Source organism: Panthera pardus, unplaced genomic scaffold, assembly GCF_024362965.1.
Source record: "Panthera pardus isolate Hobbes unplaced genomic scaffold, ASM2436296v1 HiC_scaffold_2, whole genome shotgun sequence".
NCBI lineage: Eukaryota > Metazoa > Chordata > Mammalia > Carnivora > Felidae > Panthera > Panthera pardus.
The window spans coordinates 115,941,197-115,965,197 of record NW_026526765.1 but is presented as its reverse complement, the minus strand read 5'-3'; the positions used below and the strand labels follow the sequence as shown (position 1 = coordinate 115,965,197).

General features: G+C 40.6%; 1 protein-coding gene across 4 annotated transcripts in view; it reads right to left on the bottom strand.

Moving 5' to 3' along the window:
- The window catches only part of JAKMIP2 (janus kinase and microtubule interacting protein 2), a 177,621-nt gene that overhangs the window by 6,245 nt on the left and 147,375 nt on the right, over positions 1–24,001 (bottom strand). For 3 of the 4 annotated variants that reach the window (XM_019414228.2, XM_019414230.2, XM_019414227.2), the window contains 5 exons: positions 21,733–21,801; positions 18,382–18,459; positions 16,205–16,408; positions 10,176–10,241; positions 6,897–6,966 (listed from right to left, as the gene is read on the bottom strand). In XM_019414228.2, coding sequence (XP_019269773.1) covers positions 6,916–6,966; positions 10,176–10,241; positions 16,205–16,408; positions 18,382–18,459; positions 21,733–21,801 — 468 coding nt within the window. In that variant the 3' untranslated portion in view covers positions 6,897–6,915. The remainder of the gene's footprint in view (positions 1–6,896; positions 6,967–10,175; positions 10,242–16,204; positions 16,409–18,381; positions 18,460–21,732; positions 21,802–24,001) is intronic. The other variant, XM_019414229.2, reaches the window with a different exon arrangement.

The following is a 24,001-nucleotide window of genomic DNA, read 5'->3' as shown; positions in this document are numbered from 1 at the left end:
TTCCTCTTTAAGTCTCTATGTCTGGGTTTTTAGTTGGTTAGAAGTTAAGGACATAATAATCTCTTCCTCCAAACAGGCAAAGACAGCACAGAGGACATGCTATCATGTACTATTTAAGAACCTGGCCTGTTTCTATATAATATATATACAAATATACTATATGTATACAAATATATATACTATATGTATATAGTATATGTATGTGTGTGTATAAAATAAATATGTAAACATAGAAAGTCTTTTACTTACAAACTTTCAATTTATACATTCTCAGAGATAAATCCTAAATTCTGTTTCAAAACACACAGGCATCATTTCTGCCTGTCACAACTGAAGAAAAGCCCATCATTTGAATAAAAACATGTTGGTTTAAAAAAAAAGGGGGGGCTTGTAGTTTCCCAGAATACTAAATTTCTGTAGAGTGAGTATCTGTAAAGGAACTAGGAGCAAAGCCACATTTATTCAAACAGGCATTCCGAATACATGAAGCACTAGCCATCGATGACCAATTTTCAGTCAGCTAAAGGTCAGTACACTATAACTCAAACTGTATAGAATATAAATTCATCTTGGTTCTGAAAGCTGATATTACAGAACCTCAAGGATTCTTTTCAGTGGGTTCCTTAATTTCAGTGAGCTTTAGTTTCCTCCTCTGTAAAATAGCGATTGCAGCTATCATTTCTGAGAATTTACTACCTGCCACCAGACTCTAAGTGAATGGAATGAGCACAGTGATGTCACTTCTGACCTGTGACTCTAGTATCCAAGTACCCACCATGCCAGTTGATTCATAGATGACACTTAGCGAATATTAGTCGGGTCCAATCGGCAGACTACTTATGTTCACCATTCTTGAGGGTTTTCTAACTGCTAGAAGGTAATTTAGATCCTAATTTGCGGGCCACATAGTTAGAGGCATATTGATTAACAAACTGTAGCCACATCCTGATCTCTAGTTATCACAAGTAACTGTAAATCCTGGACAGCAGTCACGCCCTCTTCCTGCTTCCTGTGTCTCTATAAAGGTCACCACGACCCAACCAACTGTACCATCCAGACCCCTAAGGACCTTCATGACACCTTGCATTCCATCAGTCCTCATATACAGTTTATCATATGGTAGAATATTCAATAAAAGATAGCTCTTATTATTGCCTCCATTTTACAGATGAGGAAACTGCCCCATGAGAAAGGCAGGAAATATTGAATGAAATGTAACTGAAGTCAGAAGATCAGGGGAGGCTTCCCTGAGTCCCTGATTTTACACTGAGATGGGCAGTACAAACGGATATTAAATAGTTGACCATGGTGTGGGAAACATGTGGCCCAAGTAGATGCAAGTATGTCTCATAATGCATGATCCAGGACAGAATGCTTGCTATGTCCTAGGAAGTTGGCTTTTAATGAGTCTTTCTATGTGCCAGGTACTATATTGGTTGCTTTACTTATATAACATCAGTTAATCCTTAGGAAAATAGTAGATGCTAATACTTGCTAATTTTTTATATTAAGAAATTAATGTTTAGAGAAGTATAATAGTATTTATTTTGTAGAATCACTCTATTAAATACAATAGATATGAAGTGTACTCTTTCAACCACAAAAGAGATAACCTCTTCCTCTTCCTTACCATAATATCATCACTACCATTAAGAAGTATTTATTGATTGGGGCACCTGGTAGCACAGTTTGTTAAGCGCCCAACTCTTGACCTCGGCTCAGGTCATGACCTCATGGTTTGTGAGTTCAAGCCCTGCATCGGGCTCTGTGCTGATGGCAAGGAGCCTGCTCGGGATTCTCACTCCCTCTGTCTCTCTGCCCCTCCCCTGCTTGTGTACCCCTTCTTTGTTTCTCTCAAAATAAGTATATAAACTCAAGCAAATAAAAATAAAGATAAAAATAATAAAAAAGAAGTATTTATTGATGGCCAACTATAAGCTAGGCACTATCTGGGTATTGGGGTTACAAGGACGAAGAAAACATGTATGGTCCCTGCCTTCATGAACCTATATACAATGAGGAAGAGAGGCATTAATTAAAAACAGCAACAACAATAACAACAACCAAAACAAGCCAAATGCACGTGAAATGTTGCTGGGAGTGAAATCAAGGAAGATTTCCCTGCAGGAATCACAAGTGAGCTGAGTTCTGAAGGATGAGTGAGTAGGTGTTTACTAGAAAAAGCAGGGTTGAAAGTACCATGCACACAAAGACTGTGTGGGCAAACCCCTGTGGCAGGCAGAAGGGAGCAAGACTCATCAAGGGAGATCCTAGAGCAAGAAAAAGCCCAAAGAGACCGTCTGCAGTGAGATCACACAGGGCTCTGTTGGCCACATGAAGGAATTGGGATTTCCTCCTAATAATGATACTTTCCCAGGAATGGGGCATGATTAGATTTGTTTCCTAAAACGGACTCAGTGGCCGTGTGGAGAGTGAGTTATAAGAGTGTCTGGAGAAACAATGAACTGAGTTAGTAGGGTATCCCCACTAGGAAGTTGGGGTATTTGTTCATGTATCCTTTCCTTTGTTCACTTATTCTTGAGGTTATTCTCCAATGACATATAAAGAACAAATCACACACTTATCTTTGTATTACACTACTATGCTATCAAGGGCTACAACCTAACATGTCATAAATCTGCTTTCAATTTACCCAACTATTCACTCATTCATCTGTCTACCCTTTTGTCCATATGTCAACGTAAAATGTATTTAGCACCTAGTATGTATAAGACACTGTTGTAGACATTGAAGATACAAAGATAAAGCATAAGCCCTATCTACGCTTTCTTAATAGTCTATGTAAGACAGATAGGGAAACATTCTTAATATGACTAGAGGAAGGCTAATAGATACATCTACATAAAGAAAGACTGATTAACTGGCATACAATGATTCATCTTACAGATCTGTCCTACCAATATAAAAGAATAAGGAGCGAAATTCTTTATTTGAAACAATAAATATAGTAGAGTTCCTGTTGCCATCTGTTTTCCACAGGCTACCTGCAGGCCTTGGTGGGAGGAGAGACTGAAAATTATAAATAAGAAATGAACATTTGCATATTTTAATGGAGAATTTGTAACTAATGACCTGTGGCTGTTCTTATACGCAGTATATATTTTTAAAGGTTTTTTTTTTTTTTTTGGATCAGAACAATAATACAGTATTATGTGACTTTTAATATGTTTTATGTTACTAGACAGGAAGTGAAAATACAGAGCTATCAGGTTCAAGAGTTTGTGGCTGACACAGGAATCATTAAAAAGGAACCAGGGTATGGGTGCCTGGGTGGCTCAGTCGGTTACTCTTCCAACTTCGGCTCAGGTCATGATCTCGTGGTTCGTGAGTTTAAGCCCTGCGTTGGGCTCTGTGCTGACAGCTCAGACCCCGGAGCCTGCTTCAGATTCTGTGTTTCCCTCTCTCTCTGCCACCCCTCCCCTGCTTGTGCTTTGTCTCTGTCTGTCTCTCTCTCTCTCTCTCTCTCAAAATAAATAAACATTAAAAAAAATTAAAAAGAGAAAAAAGGAACCAGAGTACGTAGACAAAGAATCATGATCACCTGTTTTCTGTCTGGTCTTCCAAACTTCATAATGAACAGAGCTGGTTCTATTATGTTCTTTATTAAACTGTCCCTCTTCAGAAGAACAGGGTTTTCAGTGGGTTATTGTAACCTGGATATAACAACCCAGTGATAGCTATTTCTGTACTCCTCTCATTTTCTTCTTTCCTTTGTCTCCCGAAATAACTAATATGAAAGAATTTGTGGTACCCTACTTATTTCGAGTAAATATACAGAATGCATGGACAGATGATATCTCCTAAAACTACCTGGGGTTCCCCTCCTTAAGATAAAAGTCCCAATATAATCCACGGACTTGCATTACTTAGCAGCCACTGAGAGCAATAAGGCAATAAGGGCGCCTTCTTGGGAGCCTTCAGCAGCTTCTAGATCATCACTGACAAAAATGACTTAGGTAATTGTAATTGCTAAAGGGAAAAAAAGCATGAGTTGCTTCACTTTAAGGAGGATATCTTTAAATATACTTTAAGTTAGTCTTGGGTTTAAGAGCAGAATATAAACCCTTAGTTTAGTAGGAAAAATATTTTTATGATTATGTGTGTAGCATGCCTTTACTCTCTGCAGACAAGCCAAGCATTTTTCTCCCTGATTTTTTTTTCCTATTTCTAGCTCATCTGCTATGGAGATAAAAGTGGCATTAATCAATTTCCAGGCATGTCTTATTTAAATCTAGATTACTCCCTGAAAAGAGGAGATGAAACGGCAACTACTTGTTCTGGTTTAGGTGGTAAACTACTTGATAATGCTAGAGGTTATAATTTCAAACTTATATATTGACAAATTCAGTAAACATGATAGCCAGCTTTTAAAAATAATACCAGCTAAGAGTTGCTGATGATTGAACTATGTTCCAAGTGATGCAATTAGTCCTTTATATGCACAATCTCATTTAGTTCTCTTACTATAATACAATGGTGTGGGTAATACAACCACTTTACAGACAAGAAAACCTAATCTCAGGTGGATTAAAGCTACCACGCCATAGCTTGTAAATGGCAGGATCCAAACTTAACAGTATATCTAACTTCGAAGTTGTAACTCTAAACTACTCAGCCATTTTCCCATACGTATTTTAGACTCCCCAGATTCCCTGTCACATTGATCTGCTATATCCTTATTACTTATAATCATGATCTTTCATTCAACAGACAATTACTAAGTGTCCGTTATGTGCTACTCTGGAGGAAAAGCAAATTAAGTCTTGTACAACCCTCAAAGAGTCACACAAAATGGGAAAAGGTAGAGAGATGAGCACAATGTAATTTCAAAACCCACTAGCCCAGCAGTACCACCCACATTTCAGAAGACACCTCTGATTGCTTATATATACAAACAGAAATGGCGCTCACAAAGTGACAGCAATGCCCTCTCCTTTGGGAGGCAGCGTGGTGCTTAAAAGTGGCTAAAAGCCTTTAGAGTGAGGGTCTGGGTACAAATACTAATCCTGCCAATTGTAGCTCTATGGCCTTGGAAGTTCCCGTGCTACTGTTTCTCCAACTGTAAAGAAAGGAATAAAAGCAGCCCTTACTTTACAGGGGGCATTTTGAGGATTACTGTATCTATAGCTCAGAACAGCCCCTGGCGTGTAAGGGTAAGCCATTAATGATGTGACTGTTCGAACCTACCCATTTTCTGACTAGTATTGATGAGTTTTGATTTTTCTCCCCTCAATTACCACATAGTACTTGTGTCCTGTTTCTTTATTATTCTTGGTGGGGGAGGGCTATTTGTTTTCTGATGCTCTGGCCATTCCTACCTCGTCCTAGAAAATCTCACCCATTTCACCTTACATTTTCATTCAATTTAAGAGACACAGTCTTTTTCCTATGTTCTGCAGGATTACCATCCTTCTTGGCAGACAAAGGATGGCTGGCAGGCTGAACAGAAACTCTTTTGGAAGAAAGCATAAAGCCAGAAGGTTGGTTATATGAGGACATAAACTTTCTGGGCATATATGCTTAACTGCTTCCTTGTATCAGGCCATGCTAATGTACTTTTGCTTGTCGGTTCCTCACGTAGGTAACAGGGTTGATACCCATGGAGAGAAAGTGTCTCTTCTCTATTTTTCAACTTGCTATAGAAAATGTTGAATAACATGAGGCCCAGGGAAGATCCCTGTGTAATGGAACTTAAGAGGAAAATCAAAGTGGACACAGACCATGACGTATGGATTTAGAAGAGCACCTGGCCCTTGCTCACTTTTAAATAATGCTATTACAAGGTGCAGTTTCTGTACCCGGAGAGACATCAGACTCACCTGGTATGCCTGTTAGAAACACAGACTGGTCCTTGCTTTCCACCTCTCCCACCCATCCATCTCACCTCCACCTCCAGTAACCTGATCCACTGAGTTGGAGGTAAGGACTTGGAACCTGTATTTTTCATAGCTTTGGGAATCAGTGTCTAAGATTATTTATACATGTATTCGTGAGACACAGACTTGAGCATTGAGAAGTAATAAAGCTCTCGTTTTTCTATATGGGCACTGAAAGTTAGCTTACTTGAAAAGAAGATCCAATTTCACTTAATAGCCTGCTTTCCTGAATTCTGATGAAATCAGACTGGGAGAAGGGGTTAAAAATAATCAGCCATTTTTAGCTTGTTAGGTTTACAGAATCAGAATTTTCAAGCTGGATGAGATACTAAAAATATACTGATATTTCTTCATTTTGCAAAGAGGGAAGCAAATCCTTCCATATATTAAAAGACTGATGAGAATACTAAGCCCCATAAACACCATGACTTCCCAAAGCAACACAGTTAACTAGAACAATATTCTTGATTTCCATATTTGGTGGTTGCTTTATTTTTTTTAATAATCACCCAAACGGGGGACCTCTGGTTGGCTCAGTCGGTTCGGCATCCGACTTCAGCTCAGGTCATAATCTCACAGTCTGTGAGTTCGAGCCCCGCATGGGGCTCTGTGCTGACAGCTCAGAGCCTGGAGCCTGCTTCGGAATCTGTGTCTCCCCCTCTCTCTGCCCCTCCCCTGCTCATGCTCTGTCTCTCTCTGTCTCAAAAACAAATAAAAACATTTAAAAAATTTTTAAAAAATCACCCAAATGGACTGGATCTATTTCTCACTTTTTTTACTTTAATTATTTTTTTTTAATTGAAGCACAGTTGATACACAACGTTACGTTAGTTCCAGGTGATCTGTTTCTCATTTTATGGCATTTAAGCTAACCAAACCAAATGTATTTGTGTTTTTTTTTAAACCAAACAAACATGGGCATTACTAGTAACCGTATACAGCATCCTTCTGATCAAACACCTCTTAGAACCACATTTTGAGAATTAAATGAAATCTTACCTGAAGAGGCACCTTGACATCAAGGCCATAGAATAAAGGCAAGAGAGAAGAACAAGAATAGAAACAGAAACTGCAGAAGAAAAAGAAGAAGATTACATAAATCTGAATTTCTGTACTGTCAACAAAACCTCAAGCTTTTCCACTTCACTCAGGTCTGACCACTTGTCACATACATACCAAGGACCTTTTGTTTAAAAAAAACAAACAAACATGTTTTACTTATCTATTGGCAAAATAATGTGAGGACTAACTGGTGTCAACTAACATCAACTGATACATTTTACAACTGAGGTGGTCTAATAGATCATGGATCTAAGCTCCTAATTCTTTAAGTGAGAAAAGTAAGCACTGAACGGTTCATCAACAGTCTAATTGCATGTAATTTCACGTCATAGTAAAGCCTTGAATTTAGACCTCCTGGATCCTACTTTATTATATATTATTGTCTGTTTTTTAATGTGTGGCAGGGTAAATCAAAACTACAAAAATATGATCAGAGTATCCACTTCATCACTTAATGCTATCACTGTTTCGTTAATGTGAAGAAGGCATAGCAGAGAGAATATTAATACGTAAGGTAAACCTATGATAAATTATCCGCAGTGGGCTACTCCTGAGGTAGAAATGCAGACGCTATCAGTAATTACATCAGGACAGCAGGTGTATCCTGGGTCTACCCTGGATGAGCCAGGATGTGTGGTATGAAAGGTGCTTGTACATCAGAGGACGCCTTAGATGATGAATGAATGCATGCTGCTGTTCAAACCTCCATGCTTCGCAGATATTCTCTTTCTTTGATTCACAGAACTTAAATGGAGTCTGAATTGTGTCTCTTCGCTGAGAACTTTCTCCAGAAAAGCAGATACTTGGGTGGACAGACATGCTTGCATAGCAGTGGTGCATAACCAACTGCATACTAATTGTAGAAGGTCACAGGTCAGATCAGTGGTTTTCAAATACCAATTTCCTTGGTGAGGTACTCCTACAGAGTCAGACTTTGACCTTGTTATCACACTTCAGGACCATTTTGTCAGACACGACTTCCTTGAATAAGGGTGGTGTATGGCATTCTAATGTTGAGCATGTTATCCTCATGTGTCTTTTAAGGCCACTGTTTACAGGGCTCTGGCTTCACCATAGCAAAATTGTAGGGACAAGTTATAAACATGGTGCTAAGAGCCATGTGTTGGTGACTGTTCTAGGAGTCTGGAAAGCAGAAACTCTGTCCTTTTTCTTTTTTTGTTTTTTTTGTTGTTTTTTTTTTTCCCATTCTTCGAAGATGGAGAGTGGTAAAATGATGCCCGTAGTAGAAGATGGAGGGGAAAGGAGGCTTCCTCTACTCCTCTGAGGTCAGATATCAGTGCCGCCTCTCGGGGCATGAGGAGAGGGCCATCAACCTCGCTGGCAATGAGATTCTTTGTCCAGGCAGTGTGGTGGGCCGAACGTAGCACCTTGAGTCAGACACCCTGGCCTCTGGGTGTCTTGATATGGACTGGTTATATGGTCCTGGGAATGCTGTTTAATCTCTCTGACCTGTTGTTTTATTACCAGCAAAAAAGGGGATCCTGAGATCCGCTGTGTCTGTCTCACAGAGTAACTGCAGGAGAGTCAATGAAGCCGATGAAGCCTGCTTTGCATTCTGTGTCTCCCTCTTTCTCTGCCCCTCCCCTGCTCACGCTCTTTCTTTCTTTCTAACATAAATAAACATTAAAAAAAGAAAATGCCTAGGGTAGTGACATTAACAGATATTTTAAAAATCCACTCCCCTCCCCGCCCTTTTTAGTCTGGTTTTCCTTACATGAATGGGGATGGAATCAAACTGAAGTTTGTGGTTTTAATTCTGACTTCCTCTTTGTCAGCCACAGAGCTGGTTAAGACTTCGCACAGAAAATTACTAGGACCAAGAGCTAGCCATTTGAAGCTGTGGAAAATGGAAGGCATTAGGCATGTGCGTTGACAACTGGAGAAGCTGGAAACAGTTCCCACCTTCTGTGGGTCTTCTTGCCAAATACTGGGAAGTCAGACTCAGTCCTTGGCTTACTGCACTTCACCTTTGCCTCATTCAGTCCCACAGAGCTAGGCAGCACACTTCTGAAATGAGGACCATTCAAATTTAAAATTTTGCAGAGGATGTGTACTTTATGTCTGGAAATTTAAAAAATTATACTTTTTAATCGAACACTCTCAGTGTTTCGTAATTTTCACATAAGTGGCCCTGTTTGTTCCTTGCAGAACCCACGAGAGGAGATGAGGGCAAGCTCTATCATCCCCATTTTATCGATAAGGCTTAGACACAAGTCTCGGTCACATACCCAAGGTCAAGTAAGTATGTGAAGACCCAGCCGACGTAAGAATCCAGGCTGCTGATGGTCTGGCTCCTGGCCCCGACCAGCTCCCTCTAATCTCCCATGTATGGGCAGCTACAGAAGCAATTTGGGAGGAAGAAAATCCTGACCGTTGTCTCAGAAGCAGCAGATGGTTTGCTATTTTCTTCTTGGGTGCCCACGGAAGATGCTGCAAAATAGCCATATTCTTTGGCATCACAGGAATTCAGATTGGAACTCTAGGCAAAGCCTCTTGCGATTCTTGCTGTGTTCCTCAGCACGATGCTCCCGGGCATCACGGCAGGGTCACTGTTGTTGTGTTAAGACTGTTGGCCTCACTGCAGCTTGTTCAGCACTCCTGTGTGAGCCCTCTCCCGTCCCCCCACCGTGTACATTCCCAAATGCAGTCTTTCAGTACTATTACGCTTTCCCTTGAAAGTGTTGGCTGACTCGGAGGAGGCTTTCAGGCCACTGGGGGAAGTGACACGAGGGCTTCATCATCACATGTCAACCTAAGTTTCTGGACCTACTGTGGAGGGGACACTGCAGCACAAGAAAGAAAGGGCTTTTTATCAATAGTAACAGGAATGATTTTTTTTTTCAAAAAGGGACCAAAAAGATTTTGAAAAGAAAGAGCAAAGTAGAGGCACAAAACTCATGAGAAATTTCTGGAAAGGAAATGAACATAAGAAAGGGGAAGTGAGGAAAGAAAACACCCATAGCAAAAAAATAGGAATCAACACAAAAGGCAAACATGTCCACGTTAGGTTGCTGAAGACAAAACCTTTCCTGGAATGCTGGTGACTGACTGGAGGTGAAGTTTATATTGACTGTAACAACACCTGCCTCAGCAAGATACACAGTAACAGAAGAAACACAATGCGGTGAATGAAACTCCTATTATTTTCTGGTCTAAAAGTTAAAGACTGAAATTCACACTGAATTTAACACATACCTTTTCTTCTAAGTCCTTTATCTGTCTTTTCTGGATGTCTGTTTTATCTTCTAAGTCACGAATTCTCTGAACAAAGGAAAAGAGAAAGAGTTAGTGGGTGTTAACAAGAAGACTGTTAGCCAACCTAAAACACGAAACTTGCTACGAAAACATTAACATTAGTACTCACAGCTGGAAGCATCACATATATGTTTTCCCACACCCAGAAGACGGTTGGATTACCCATACTTGTCATGCGAAAGCATGGCATTGATTGCGTATGTGTTTTTAAATTTGCTACCCCTGTCTATGCACCTGTCTCTACAGACCTGTCTCTGAGAGGGAGGTAATGTTCTCACCCCAGCGTCCTCGGGCTTGGCTGTGAGGCCTATTTGGCCAGTGGAACGTGAGTAGGAGACGCAGGAGTACCACCTGCTCATTGAGACAGCACTATGTCCTGGAACTAGCAAGCAAGAAACTAACTGTGTTGGAGCCATTGGGATTGGGATTTTTGGGTGTTGATTACCACTGTAAAAAATGGCTAGTGATGATATACATACACAAATGCAAAGAGTCCCCTTGTTTTTTGCTACCCTTCCTTTCCAACCATGTTTCATCTCTGCTTCAGGGTAGAATTTCCTCATAAAACATGATTTGCCAATTCTCATAAAACAAAGTAGAGATAAGACTTGGGCAAAAATTCCAAAGAGACAACTGATTAAGTTAGGGGAAAACTAAACATAGCAAAAAGCATAAGGAATCCTAAGGACAAAATAATTCCAGAACTATCTTTGAACTCACCTGTCAACTGTGTAACAAAATTCTGGTGATTTAAAAAGTGCAGATTTGAAATCAACGTTACATAATTATTTGCAAGTGAAAACTAATCTTCAAATTTCTAGGCAACTAAAGGCCTTTTATGTTCATGGCACATGGTTATACAGTGTAAGTTTGTTATTTAATGCCTCTCTTGGGAATAATCAGAAAATGAGAACAGGAGTCTGAGAAGAAAACAATGGAAGCTAAATGTGGTAATAATATAGAAAAAGAGGTTTTTATAATGCAATATGGGAAGAAGAAGAAGTTAGAACAAATACTTGAACTTGAAAATCATACCTCCCTACTCTGAAACAGTGGTTCTTAACAGAAGATGACTCTGCCCCCCAGGGGAGCTTTGGCAATGTCTGGATATCTCTTAAAGTTATTTAATGTAATCTGAGGTATATAATTCAGTGGTTTTAGAATATTCACAAAGTTATGCAACCATCATCACTATCTTTCTGGACATTTTTTAATCACATGTGGTCAATAATCACACCTAGGGTGGGGGTTGTAATTAGCATCTAACAGGCAGAGCCCAGGATGATACACAGGACAGCCCCCTACCATAGAGAATCGTCTGACCAGGGTGCCTGTGTGGTTCAGTTGGTTGAACGTCCCACTCTTGATTTTGGCTTAGGTCATGATGTCTTGGTTTGGGAGTTTGAGTCCCACATCAGGTTCTGTGTTGACAGTGTGGAGCCTGCTTGGGATTCTCTCTCTGCCCCTCTCCCACTCACACACACATGTGCATGCTCTCTCTCACCCTCTCTTTCTCAAAATATATAAAAAACAAAATATATAAACAAAAAACAAAATATATAAAAAACAGAAAAAGAATCATCTGACCAAACGTAGGGAATGAGAAGACTGAGGAATGTGTTCTAAAGGGAAGGGACTGAGGTTTGTGCAGGAGAGGATGAGGTGTTTGGGTCAGAGAGACTATCAAGGCTGACTGTGAAATTATAGGACAATTAATGATGGGTAAGAGAACGGGCCTGGAAGCTAATGGTGCATGTACATGGGAGTGACGTGTGTGCTTGTGTATATTTCCACAGTGCTGCTCAGGCGCCAAAGCTACACAATAAAAGAATAAATTTGCTAGACATTTCCACCTTGAGTGTACATGTAATTCCTTTATATGTCTACTGAATGTGGAGGCAAGTGTTATCTCAACACAATCATGGACATGTGGGATTACTAGAGATTACTACAGTGTCTACTTGGCCACCAAGTGCATGTTTGTTGAGCAACTTCTTACAAAGGTCAGGACTAAGCTGGATATAATGGAGAATACAGACACCAGTCCATTTTTGGTCCCAAAGAACCACTGGAATAAGATGGGGAGATGGAGTCTAAAACACAGGGAGAAACAAATTAAGTAGAAAAGGTAAACGATGGCAATGCCATTGTAACTTCATCACCAATCTCTAGTAAGTAGGACAGCGTTCAGCACAAGGAAGTTGCCTATGCTTGTTAAGTACATGAGTTATTTATGCTACAGTCGTGTGCTGCATGCTCTATTTCTTTCCTTTCCCATTCAATTGCCACCCCATCCAAGGGGGAACCTTCTCAGGTCCAAAAGAAACCCCTTTCTATCTATCTTACCTGTCCTGCTAATCAGTACACCAAGTCACTGTTGTCCGCATCAGGACTGGGGTGAGAGCTTACTGCTAGTTCTTTCTGTTTCTAATTTAGTATATCCATCTACAGCAGCTGTGTGTACTCCTGACATGTGGAATAATCAGGGCAGGCCCTGAGTTTAAGGCGGAGAGGAACAAGCGTAAGAATAAGGGAGAGGCAGCCGGGCTGCACTCAGAACAGAACCCAAACTCCTTCAAGGCCCAGTGTGATTTAGCCTTTTCTTTGCGCTCCAACTTCACATCCACTTCACCTTGGCTCTACGTGCTCCATTTTTATGGCCTTCTCTCTGTTCCTTGACTATTCCAAATGTTCCCACAATAGAGACTTAGACTCTGTTGTCCCTATCTTCTGGGGCACTTTGCCAAGATCTTTGTGTGGCTGGTCCCTTGGGTTTTAGACATCTTCAAAGATGCCTGATCTGCCTAGCCAGTCTAAAGTGGAGAATCCTATTCCCAAACACACACACACATCGTATACTTTTCTTCATAGCATTTATTGACACTCTCTGAAATTGCCTTGGTCATTGCTCATTTGTGTTGTTGCTTTGACCCTTTTCATGGGTAGGACAGACGAGAGCAGTGACCTTTATGTCTCTGTCCACCATAATATTCCTGGCACAAGCAGGCTTTCAAATATGGTTTTGAAACAATGTGTAATGGGATATGAAGTACAGATTTTTTCAGTAGTATGCAGTCCATTATTATCAGGGGAACATCCTAAAGGAGGTGGATCTTAAGCTGGGACTGGAAAAATGAGAACATTTAGATAAATGCAGCAGACACTGAAGGGCATTTATGGTGAGTGGTCATGCCAACAAAGGCTTAGAGGAGGGAGTCAGGACCCAAGCGGTACCAGGAAGCGTTCTGCATGAGTAGAGAGGACAGTATACTCTGGAGATTGTCTCAGATCAGGTTTTCAGAGAAGGGGTAGCCAGCTAATGAAGGACCTGGAGAGAGCTGCATAGGCCTAGACCCAACTGCAAATTGAGATCATGGAGGCTTTGAGGAAGAATGTACCATGAGGAAAGGTGAAAGAATGTGTAGTGATATGCATGACGAACTACAGAGAGGGCAGGAAGTCCTCTCCACCACTCAATCCCCGTGCCATCCTGCATATGACTTTTTTATGCCACTTGTCAAGAGATACCAAACGTAATTTTTTTTCTTTGTGTTAACCTCCTTTGTCTCCATCAATAAGTCCTATGCTTTGTAAAAGCAGAGTCCACGTGAGTTCTCTATGTCTGGAATGGTATCCAAAGACTAGGAAGTGCATTTAAATATGTGACTGAATAAATGCCTAGATGACGGAGTCAGGTTACATCAGAGGACATCTGGCAGCATCTGGGAGCTGTTGCAGGATTGAAAGGTCCTGCCTCTGCCTCAAGTTACAAGTGTGGACAAAACAGACCAGCTTCAGAAACATTTCAGGAGAAATACTAATTGGATGTAGTGCTATATTAATGATTGGAGATAAAGGACAAAGAAGACTCAAGGGTTTCCAGCCTGAGTGCTTTGGGATATGGTAATTCTACTGACAAACACAGGCAGATGGGGAGAGAAGGGGAAAGAATAAAAATGCACACTTAGATATGTTTCATATGAGTTCACTGTGAAACATTCAAACAGAAATGTCCAATAAATAGTTACTGATAGGCTCTAGGATTTAACTGGATCACATAGCTTATACATGACAAAACCTGGCCAATACCTTCTGGAATAATTCTCTTAAATCTACTGATTATAAGGAGAGACAAAGAGTAAGAAATAATTAGAAAAGGCATTTTCTAATGAACATTTGTTTGGGAGATAGAAAATTTCAATGGAAATCTCTAAGGCTTAGAACTGTAATGTACCTCTCACTGGATAGCTTCAAACAAAACAAACAAAACATGTCTTTCAGGTTTGGCTTGGTTATAGACTCAAAAAAATGACAAGGTTTTAATCATAAATAAATTTAGATAACTCTTGCCCATCTTAAAAATAAATACTTTTGGGGCACCTGGGTGGCTCAATCAGTTAAACGTCTGACTTTGGCTCAGGTCATGATCTCACAATTCACGAGTAGGAGCCCCGCATCGGGCTCTGTGCTGACACCTCAGACAGAGCCTGGAGACTGCTTCAGATTCTGTGTCTCCCTCTCTCTCTGCCTCTCTCTCTCTCTCTCTCTCTCTCTCAAAAATAAATAAACATTAAAATTTTTTTTTAAAAAATAAACACTTCTGTGGTTCCATAGCACAACTGCTGATTTGTTGAAATTAACTAAATGCCATTGCAGTATAAAAAAATTACGCAGAGTGCACTTTTATTCCTGCAACTAATGAGGCCATGGGGTCTATCATTAAAGGGCTGAAAAACATTCCAGGATCAAAACCCAGAACTTTATGATGGAATCTGAAAGCGCACTGAAACAAACATGCATGTGTTCACCATCTCTGGGACAAAAGGCTTCACCGTTCTTAGTTCCCTGTTAACTCAGATAATCTGTTCGATTATAAAGATTCACACAACTCCTGGCTACGCAGGAAGTGTGCTGTCATGTTCCCCATAAACCGTTCTTATGGGTGTCATAAAATAACCTGTTCCTTTTCCACCCACCTTGATCTCTAAAGACCACACAACTCTTACTTCTTGTATTGTCCATCTGGATTGTGTATCAGTTGCTTATCCCAGCTTCAAAGTACCAAATCCTACTGGCACTATCAACTTTGTAATTCTTTTGGAATCTGCTTTTTGACCAGGGCCTTAGTCCTCACCTGTCAAGCTAAGACATGAACTAAGAGATGGAATTAAGACTTTTGGCTATAAATGAATATTTAGTGTCTCCAGAGCCTTCCTGGTCTAGATGGGTCACATCAATCAGAGAGGACTCAAGTTGCGTAGGAGAGGGTAGCACAATGGTTATACGCACTGGCCTTGAGTTATGCACAACTGAGTAGATACTGGCTCTGGTGCTCGCTATCTGTGTCACCTTGGGCAAATGACTTAAGTACTCATGTCTTCAGTATCATTATCTCCTCAATGGGATAATAAGAATACTTACCTTAGTGGGCTACTGTGAAGATTAAATGCAATGATGTAAGCAGAGCCCTTAGTTTAGTTCCTGACATAGCAAATGCCAGTAAGTAAGCGGCAGCTTCCAGGCTTTGTTGTTGTTGCTGTTTGTTCTGGGAATAAAGAAAAAGGCCCTTGTTCTCTTTTACCCTATTCAGATGATCTGATCAGGCTAGATTATGGACTGGGATGAGTAACAGGAGGAAGCAGTATTTCTGTCCTGGGGAGAGTCTTGTTTCCTTGCATAAGGGAGCTAATCAGGCTCAGGAGACCCAAAGGGTATCTCATGACAAAACAGCTTCCCGAATAGTAGCAGTAGGCAATGCTTCTGGAATGCCAATTTTCTCAAGACTGAATCATTACCAAACTGTCATCCTGTCTCTGAGTCTAGGCGGCCAACAAGAGTTCTGTATCTTACTCTCCGAAGATGGTGTACAGCCCTGGGCTTCTCTCACCCACACTCCATACCACGTACTTAGTACTAAGTCCCATTTGCTTAGTACCAACCCTACAGAGATGCAGTGGCTCCGTCCTCACCTGATGGGCTTGCTGTAAGAGCTCCATTCGCTCCTGAAGAATCTGACAGTCATACTCTCTGCTCTTCCTCAGCATCTGCCGCCGTAACTTTTCTACCGCTGTCCTCAGCTCTTCTTGCTGTTTTTCACTTAATAATTCACCAAACTTGATAACGGTTTCTTGCTGCAGAGCATTGTACAAAGTAGCTTCTAGTTCCTGGATTCTCTGGCAAACAGAATTAGAAAAGTCTAACTTTGGAACTTAGCATGTCTGGTGGTATGTGAATGGAGACACTTGCGTGTGGGGGAGAGGGGAGTTATGGATTACTGGAGTCTTACGGGATCATAGCACTAAAATCAATCTCAAAGCTTATCCAGCCACACTACCGTTTTGATAATCCCCTTTGTAAGACTCCGTGAGTCATCGAGCTAACAATACCTGAACTTCTCTGATGATGGGGCATCTGTTCTTTTTCTTGGGATCCTGTCCATTTCACACACCTTTCATTTTTAGTAAGTCCTTACTTTGTTATAAAAATTGTATAACCTTCTATTCTCAAATGTAGCTGAGAACAGATTTGTGCTCTCTTCCATCTGACAGCCCTTCAGATATGTAGACATCTATCACAGTGGCTGTACGTTTAGAAACAAGCACTGAAAAGTGGTCTGAGTTGGAATACTAAGTTGGGGATCTATTTCACACACAAAATGCCACCTCTCTTCCACATGACACACATACGAACTTGAAGATGGCTTTACAGTCTCCCCATCTTAAAATACAAATTAGGAGACATGATCTGAAAATGGCCTGGAGTCTTTGGAATTGGGTTTTTTTTTTTTTTTTAATATTCTGACATTTAAAGCTGCTTTAGCTATAAAATGCCTCCTTGAGTCTTCTCTGTTTTGGATGAAGAATCCTTATATCCTTATATTCCAGTTTTGTTTTGTTTTGTTTTTTAAACATGCTTCAGATACAGTCACCAAAATCTACAATCTTACCTCCTGTGACTTTGACAGAGGTGAATGGTCATGCCTTGGTACAGAGTATTTTCCTAGCTCTTGTTTCCAAGTTCCTAGCTCTTGTACTCGACTGAACAGATCTCATCTTTTTAACATGACATGTGTCTGAATGAGTACTTGCTCATGGGACACATAAGCACCTGAACCTGACCATGTGTAGGTAGAGAAGGCAAGGATAAAAGGGTAGGAAGGGAGGGGAGAAAGTGCTTCCTTCTTTATTCTCTGGTGACCAACTCTCATTTTTCTCCTTTCCCCATCGAGCAGTGCTCAGAATCTCTTACTCATTTTGGAGAAGAATACTAATTCATCTCTGTTACAAGCAGGGGCTAAGTGCTTCATTCTTATCCCCAAAGTGACTCAGGCTGCTTCCAGGAAAGCATTATAAAAACCTCTACCAGCAACTCCTTGAAATGTTCCCCTTTTAAGTTTGGTCTTTTTCTCTTGAGTCATTATTGTGAATTAATGGTTGGGGGGGCAGTATATGAAGAGAAGAAATGCAAGCTGTTGTCCCGTATTAGGAATTATGTGTTATGAATCTGTCATGGGGAATGAATCAAATGGGGTCCTCAGTCCACACAGCCTTCTGTGGGGGAGAAAAGGCACAACCCATCTCCCGAACAGCCTCACTTACTGTGGCTGGATTACGGTAGAGAAGGCCACAGGGTCTGGAGTCAGAACTGAGCACTACGTGCTTGCTCTCTCGGGCAGAGTTCTTTCACTCTCCAAGCCTTCATTTCCTCATATGTAATACAGGAATGATCATATTACCTGCACCCCAGAGGGTTGTTGTGAGAAATATGTGAAGGAAAAATATACACAGCAGACATTAAATGCTCTACTCTTCTCTCACTACGTGAGGCTCCCAAACAGTTAGATTTAATAAAATTTCTCTTTCATCTACAGTACCATCCAACCTGTCTCTCATTAAAGTATTTTGTAACAGACACTTAATTTTTTTATATGAAGCATAATTAAGTATGCATTACATATTATAAGAGTAATATAACGGGAAATAGGTAGGGATGTATTTATTCTACAACCAGAACTGGAAACCACTGAATAAATGAGCTTGCATGTTGTGGTCTATTCAAGTACATGGTGGGACAAGTGAACCATGATGCTTCACTCCACAGCACAGGACTGTGAACTCTGGGTGTCCTGAGTGCTTGCTGTACCTACCATATATGCTTGGTCGAGAGCTTGTTTTCTGTAATCTAGTTCTTCCTCCAAATAGCCTTTTATTTTGCAGAATTGTTCCTATAAAAAGGATAAAGAGAAAAGACAAAGCGATATGAGCTTACATGATAACAGATGAAGAGAATGATAAAGAGAACTTAGTTTACTAGAAAGCGGTATATAAATGGTATTGATGAATGTTTCCTCTAACTCCCCAACAAGACCAGTCACTAGCATTTATAGGGTCAAAGATTCTGTTAGGAAAATAGTTCAACTTTCATAGTCTCACACAGAGAATGTGAAAATCAATGCAAAGAAGTATACAAGATATCATGAACAATCCACCACATGGAATGCTTTCAAGGATTTTTATGCCAGTCCAAGAGCACGTGGTTAAGGACAGGGTTACTAATAACTATATCTGTGCAAATATATTGTGAGAGTCTATTTTTGTAAGAATGTTTTGAAATGTAATATGCACAGTTGTATAATAAAAAATGATTCAAAATTATCTGCGCACAATTAGCAAACACAAAGGTGGATAATGATGTGGGGGGATGGCAGCTATTCCACCCACAATGTCACTTCATGAATGGGCTTCTGCTTCTGCCACAAAACCAGTACGAGCTGGGACCGAAATCTGAAGTTCCCTTGCTTGTCCCCAGTGTCTGCATGCCTGGTCTCACATCGCAAGCATCTTTCCAACAGCATTTAAAAATATAACTTTGTGGGGCACTTGGGTGGCTCAGTCGGTTCAGGGTCCAACTTCGGGATCAAGGTTCATGAGCTCAAGTCCTGCGTCAGGCTCTGTGTTGATAGCCTGTAGCCTGTTTTCTCTCTGCCTTTCTCTCTCTGCCCCTCCCCTACCTGTGCTCTATACTCTCTCAAAAATAAATAAACATTAAGTGTATATATATATATATATCTCATGGGGCACCTGGGTGGCTCAGTCGGTTGAGCATCCAACTTCCGCTCAGATCAAGACCTCGTTTGTGAGTTCGACCCCCGCATCAGGCTCACTGCTGTCAGCCTGTCAGCGTGGAGCCCGTTTTGGATCGTCTGTCTCCTCTCTCTGCCCCCTTCCCACTTATGCTGTCTCTCTATTTTTTCTGTATTTGACTCCTCCGTTGGTTTCATAGCTAAAATTTTTAACTGTACTGTCCATTTTATATCTCTCAAGGCTACCAGTACTGTAGTACAATATTAATGAAAAAATAAGAAAAACATTTAATATTGGTGTTCTGTCACAGAACTCATTTTGCTCCATATTTCAATGAAATCATAAAATCATCTGACAGAGCAAACTTCATCACTTTGAAAGCCCTGCACACTTTTTACCTCCTTTGAATGTCATAGCAGCTCCATACAATACTCCAGGCTGATATTTTACCCCCACTTTACAAGTAGTGACAGTGAGGCTTTTTTTTTTTTAAGTTTATTTATTTTGAGAGAGACAGAGACAGTATGAGTGGGGGGAAGGACGGAGAAAAGGGGAGAATCCCAAGTAGGTTCAGCTGACTGTGTGGTCAGCACAGAGCCCAATGTGGGGCTCAAATTCACAAAATCATGAGATCATGACCCGAGCCGAAATCAAGAGTCAGACGCTTAACCAACCGAGCCACCCAGGCACCCTGCAAGTTATTCTTGTTATAGGATTCCCTAACCAGATAGGAATCACTACCTGTTTTTCAGTAGTAATAATAATAATGACAGTACAGTTATAAAATCCTATGTATTCCTGTAAGTTATAATGAACAATTCCTGTGCTTAGGGATTTAAAGAAATATTTACGGTAAAACACCCAAAATTACTCTTAACCATTTTTAAGTGTACAATTAAGTAGGGTTAAGTATATTTACACAGTTAAGCAGCCAATCTCCAGAATGCTTTTCATTTTGCAAAACTGAAACCGTATCCATTAAATGACAACTTATTTTCTCTTCTTCTTCACTCCTAACGGCCATTGTTCCTACTTTCTATTAGTCTGACTACTCTAGATACTTACGTAAGTGGAATCATACATTATTTGTCTTTTTGCGATTGGCTTATTTCACTTTGCATAATATCCTTAAGGTTCATCCACATTATATCATATATTAGAATTTCCTTCCTTTCTAAAAGTTTTTTTTAATGTTTATTTTTGAGAGAGAAAGAGAGGGGGGGGGAGAGAGAGAGAGAGAGAGAGCAAGCAGGGGAGGGACAGAGAGAGAGGGAGACACAGAATCTGAAGCAGCTCCAGGCTCTGAACTGTCAGCACAGACTCTGACGCGGGGCTCAAACCCTCAGACCGCGAGATCATGACCTGAGCCGAAGTCGGACGCTCAACCGACTGAGCCACCCAGGTGCCCCAAATTTCCTTCCTTTCTAAAGCTTTAATAATGTTCATTGTATGTACAGACCACATTTTGCTATCCATTCATCCAGTGATAGACTCTTGGGTTGCTTCCACATTTAAGCTATGGTGAATAATGCTGCTGTGAGCATGGGTGTACAAACATTTCTCTGAAAACCTACCTTCAATTATCTTGGGCATATTCCCAAAAGTGGTATTGCTGGATTATACGATAATTCTATTTTGAATATTTTGAGCAACCACACCGTACTATTTTCATTAGCAGCTACACATCATTTTATGTTCCTACCAACAACGCATAGGTTCCAATTTCTCCATGTTCCCACCAACAGTTGTTATTTTCTGTTTTGTTTTGTTTTGTTTTTGATAGTGGTCATCTTAATGGGCACAAAGTGGCTTGGAGATTTTTAAAATCATAGTTATACTCATCATTTCTGTAATTTTTACTCTGACTATACATGGTGGAAAAATTATTTAGCCTAAGAAAGAAATCACCTAGTTGAATTTTATTCAGCATTAGTTTTAGAAATATTGTAAAAATACAACATATCTTTGAAGAATATAACTTGAAATTGTGGGATACTTTCAGGAATTTCATTCCCCAGTCTGTACACCAAATAATGCGAAGCTGCAAACTTTCATTGGTGCAAATGAAACTGGTAGAAAACAGTTGTTTTCCATTTGCCTTGACTATTTTTCTTCATTTAAAAAAAATTTTTGTTTTTTGAGAGAGAGGGTGCAAGTGATTGAGGGGCAGAGAGAGAGAGAGAATCCCATGAGGGGCCGAGAGAGAAAGAACTGGGGCTCACCTGAGGTGGGGCTCAAGCTCACGTGAAGCAGGACACGAGCTCACCCTAAATGGGGCTCATGCTCACCTGATTCGGGGTTCCAACTTACAAAGTGTGAGATCATGACCTGAACTAAAGTCCGGTGCTTAAGCACTGAGCCACCCAGGTGCCCTATTTTTTGTCATTTTTATGATGCCTCATCTTTGGACTCACCATGTCACTTTCCAATTCCATCATTTTCTGGTGCAGGGCAGCCTCCGCTCCTTCGATTTGCTGGATCCACTAAGGAGTAAACAAGGAGTAAACAAAAATGTCTGACATCACTGCTTGACATGGTGTGTATGGTACAGTCTACTAAGTTGCTTTGTCTCTTCCTCTTTTTTCTCAGAGAACTGAAGTGGAAACTCGGTGCATTTTATCTCTTAGTTCAGGAAAAAGAGTTATTCATTCATTCATTCATTCATTCACTCACTCAACAAATGCATTCACTGATGTCGACCATGTGTCAGGCACTGCACTAGGTACAAGGGCTTCTATGGTGAGTAAGACCAACATGTTTTTTGCGCTCATTAGAAAACATCATAGGAGGCTTTCTTGGAAAAGACAACTGTGCTAGAGTCTGATGATTTTGAGTCAAAGATGATTAGGCAAAAATGAGGGGCAAGTTCCAAGCAGAAGAGATATCCAATTCTTCGTGGTTGGGGGAAACATAATGAAAGTCAGAAGGCCAGGTGAGGCTGGAGAAATGGCCATTTTTCAGTGTATGAAACTGACTACAGCTAAGTGTCGAAGAATCATTTTTGTTGAGTGGAGGCATTTTAAATCACATTAAAAAACTTACCTTTCCTAACACTTAGAATATATCATCCTATTATATGGCACTGACGTTAACATTGATCAACACCGTGAGTAAAATCAGATTTTGAATAAGATTTTGAATAATAAGATTGAAAAATAAGATTTTGAGTAATAAGCTTACCACATATATTGCTTAATAGAACACATTATAACATGTCTCTCCCAAGTTAAACATCAGCTTATCCTGTAGGGAGGCAACTGGGCGTAATAATTGTGGGGGTTCTACAGGCAGACTACCCTGGGTCTAATCCCAGTCCAGGATTTTCATGGCTGTGTGGCCTTGAAAGGTTATCTGATTTCTCTAAGCTTTAACTTTCTTTTCTGTGAAATAGGGTTAATAATTTGAAGAATTACAGGATGTAATTAATGGAAGACACTATGCACAATGTACTGCATGTACTGGGTACACAATAATTCTAGTTCTTGGTTAACATTCATCCATTCATTTTAGAGAGAGAGATGAAAGCATGTGAGCAGGGGAGAAGGGCACAAGGAGAAAGAGAATCTTTTTTTTTAATATAAATTTTTTTTAACATTTATTCATTTTTGAGAGATAGAGACAGAGCATTGAGCAGGGGATGGGCAGAGAGAGAGAGGGAGACACAGAATCCACAGCAGGCTCCAGGCTCCGAGCTGTCAGCACAGAGCCTGACACGGGGCTCGAACCTGTGAACGGTGAGATCGTGACCTGAGCCGAAGTCGGACGCTCAACCAAACTGAGCCACCCAGATGCCCCAAGGAGAAAGAGAATCTTAAGCAGTCTATATCCTCAGTGCAGAGCCCGATTTGTGGCTTGATCCCACCACCCTGGGATCATGACCTGAGCTGTTATCGAGTCATATGCTCAAATGACTGAGCCACCCAGGCACCCCAACATTTATTTTTATACATCTACACTGTTAGGAATTTGCCTCAATACTAGTGATTTCATTTCAGTTTATCTGTGATAAATTATGTGGTGCACTGAGCATTTTTAAAAAATATTTATTTTTGAGAAAGAGAAACAGCATGAGCAGGGGAGGGACAAAGAGAGAGGGAGACACAGAATCCAAAGCAGGCTCCAGGAAAGAGACTGATGCATGGCTTGAACTCACAAACCACGAGATCATGACCTGAGCCAAAGTCGGATGCTTAACCGACTGAGCCACCCAGGTGCCCCGAGCATTTTTTCTACATACTAAAGCCTGACATTCACAAGGCGACACCATGTCCAACAGCCTCTTAGCTATAAGAAATGTGGGGAAAGAATAAATGCACAGGGAGACTGAGGACCTACTCTCTTGGTTCTTGTACATACACGTGGCCTCCCCTTGAAACAGATTTCCATCCGAAATCATGGGTAGTCTCTGCAAGTGCAGACCATCAAGCTTTATTAAAATGCTGCCTTTTACTTACTGCCCATTTATCATTGAGAAACCGTATTTTTAAGTATAGTAAATTAAAGCAGTTCAGTCATGGGCTTCAGATACAGACTTGTGTGTTGACTTGTAGCCCTTCTGACTTGTAAAGCTTGACACAAGTTACTGAATAGCCCACACCTCAGTTTCCTCATGTGTAGAATGAAAACAGTGGATAAATTTAGGATGGTTGGGAGAACAATGACATTTGTGCAGTACCTGGCCCA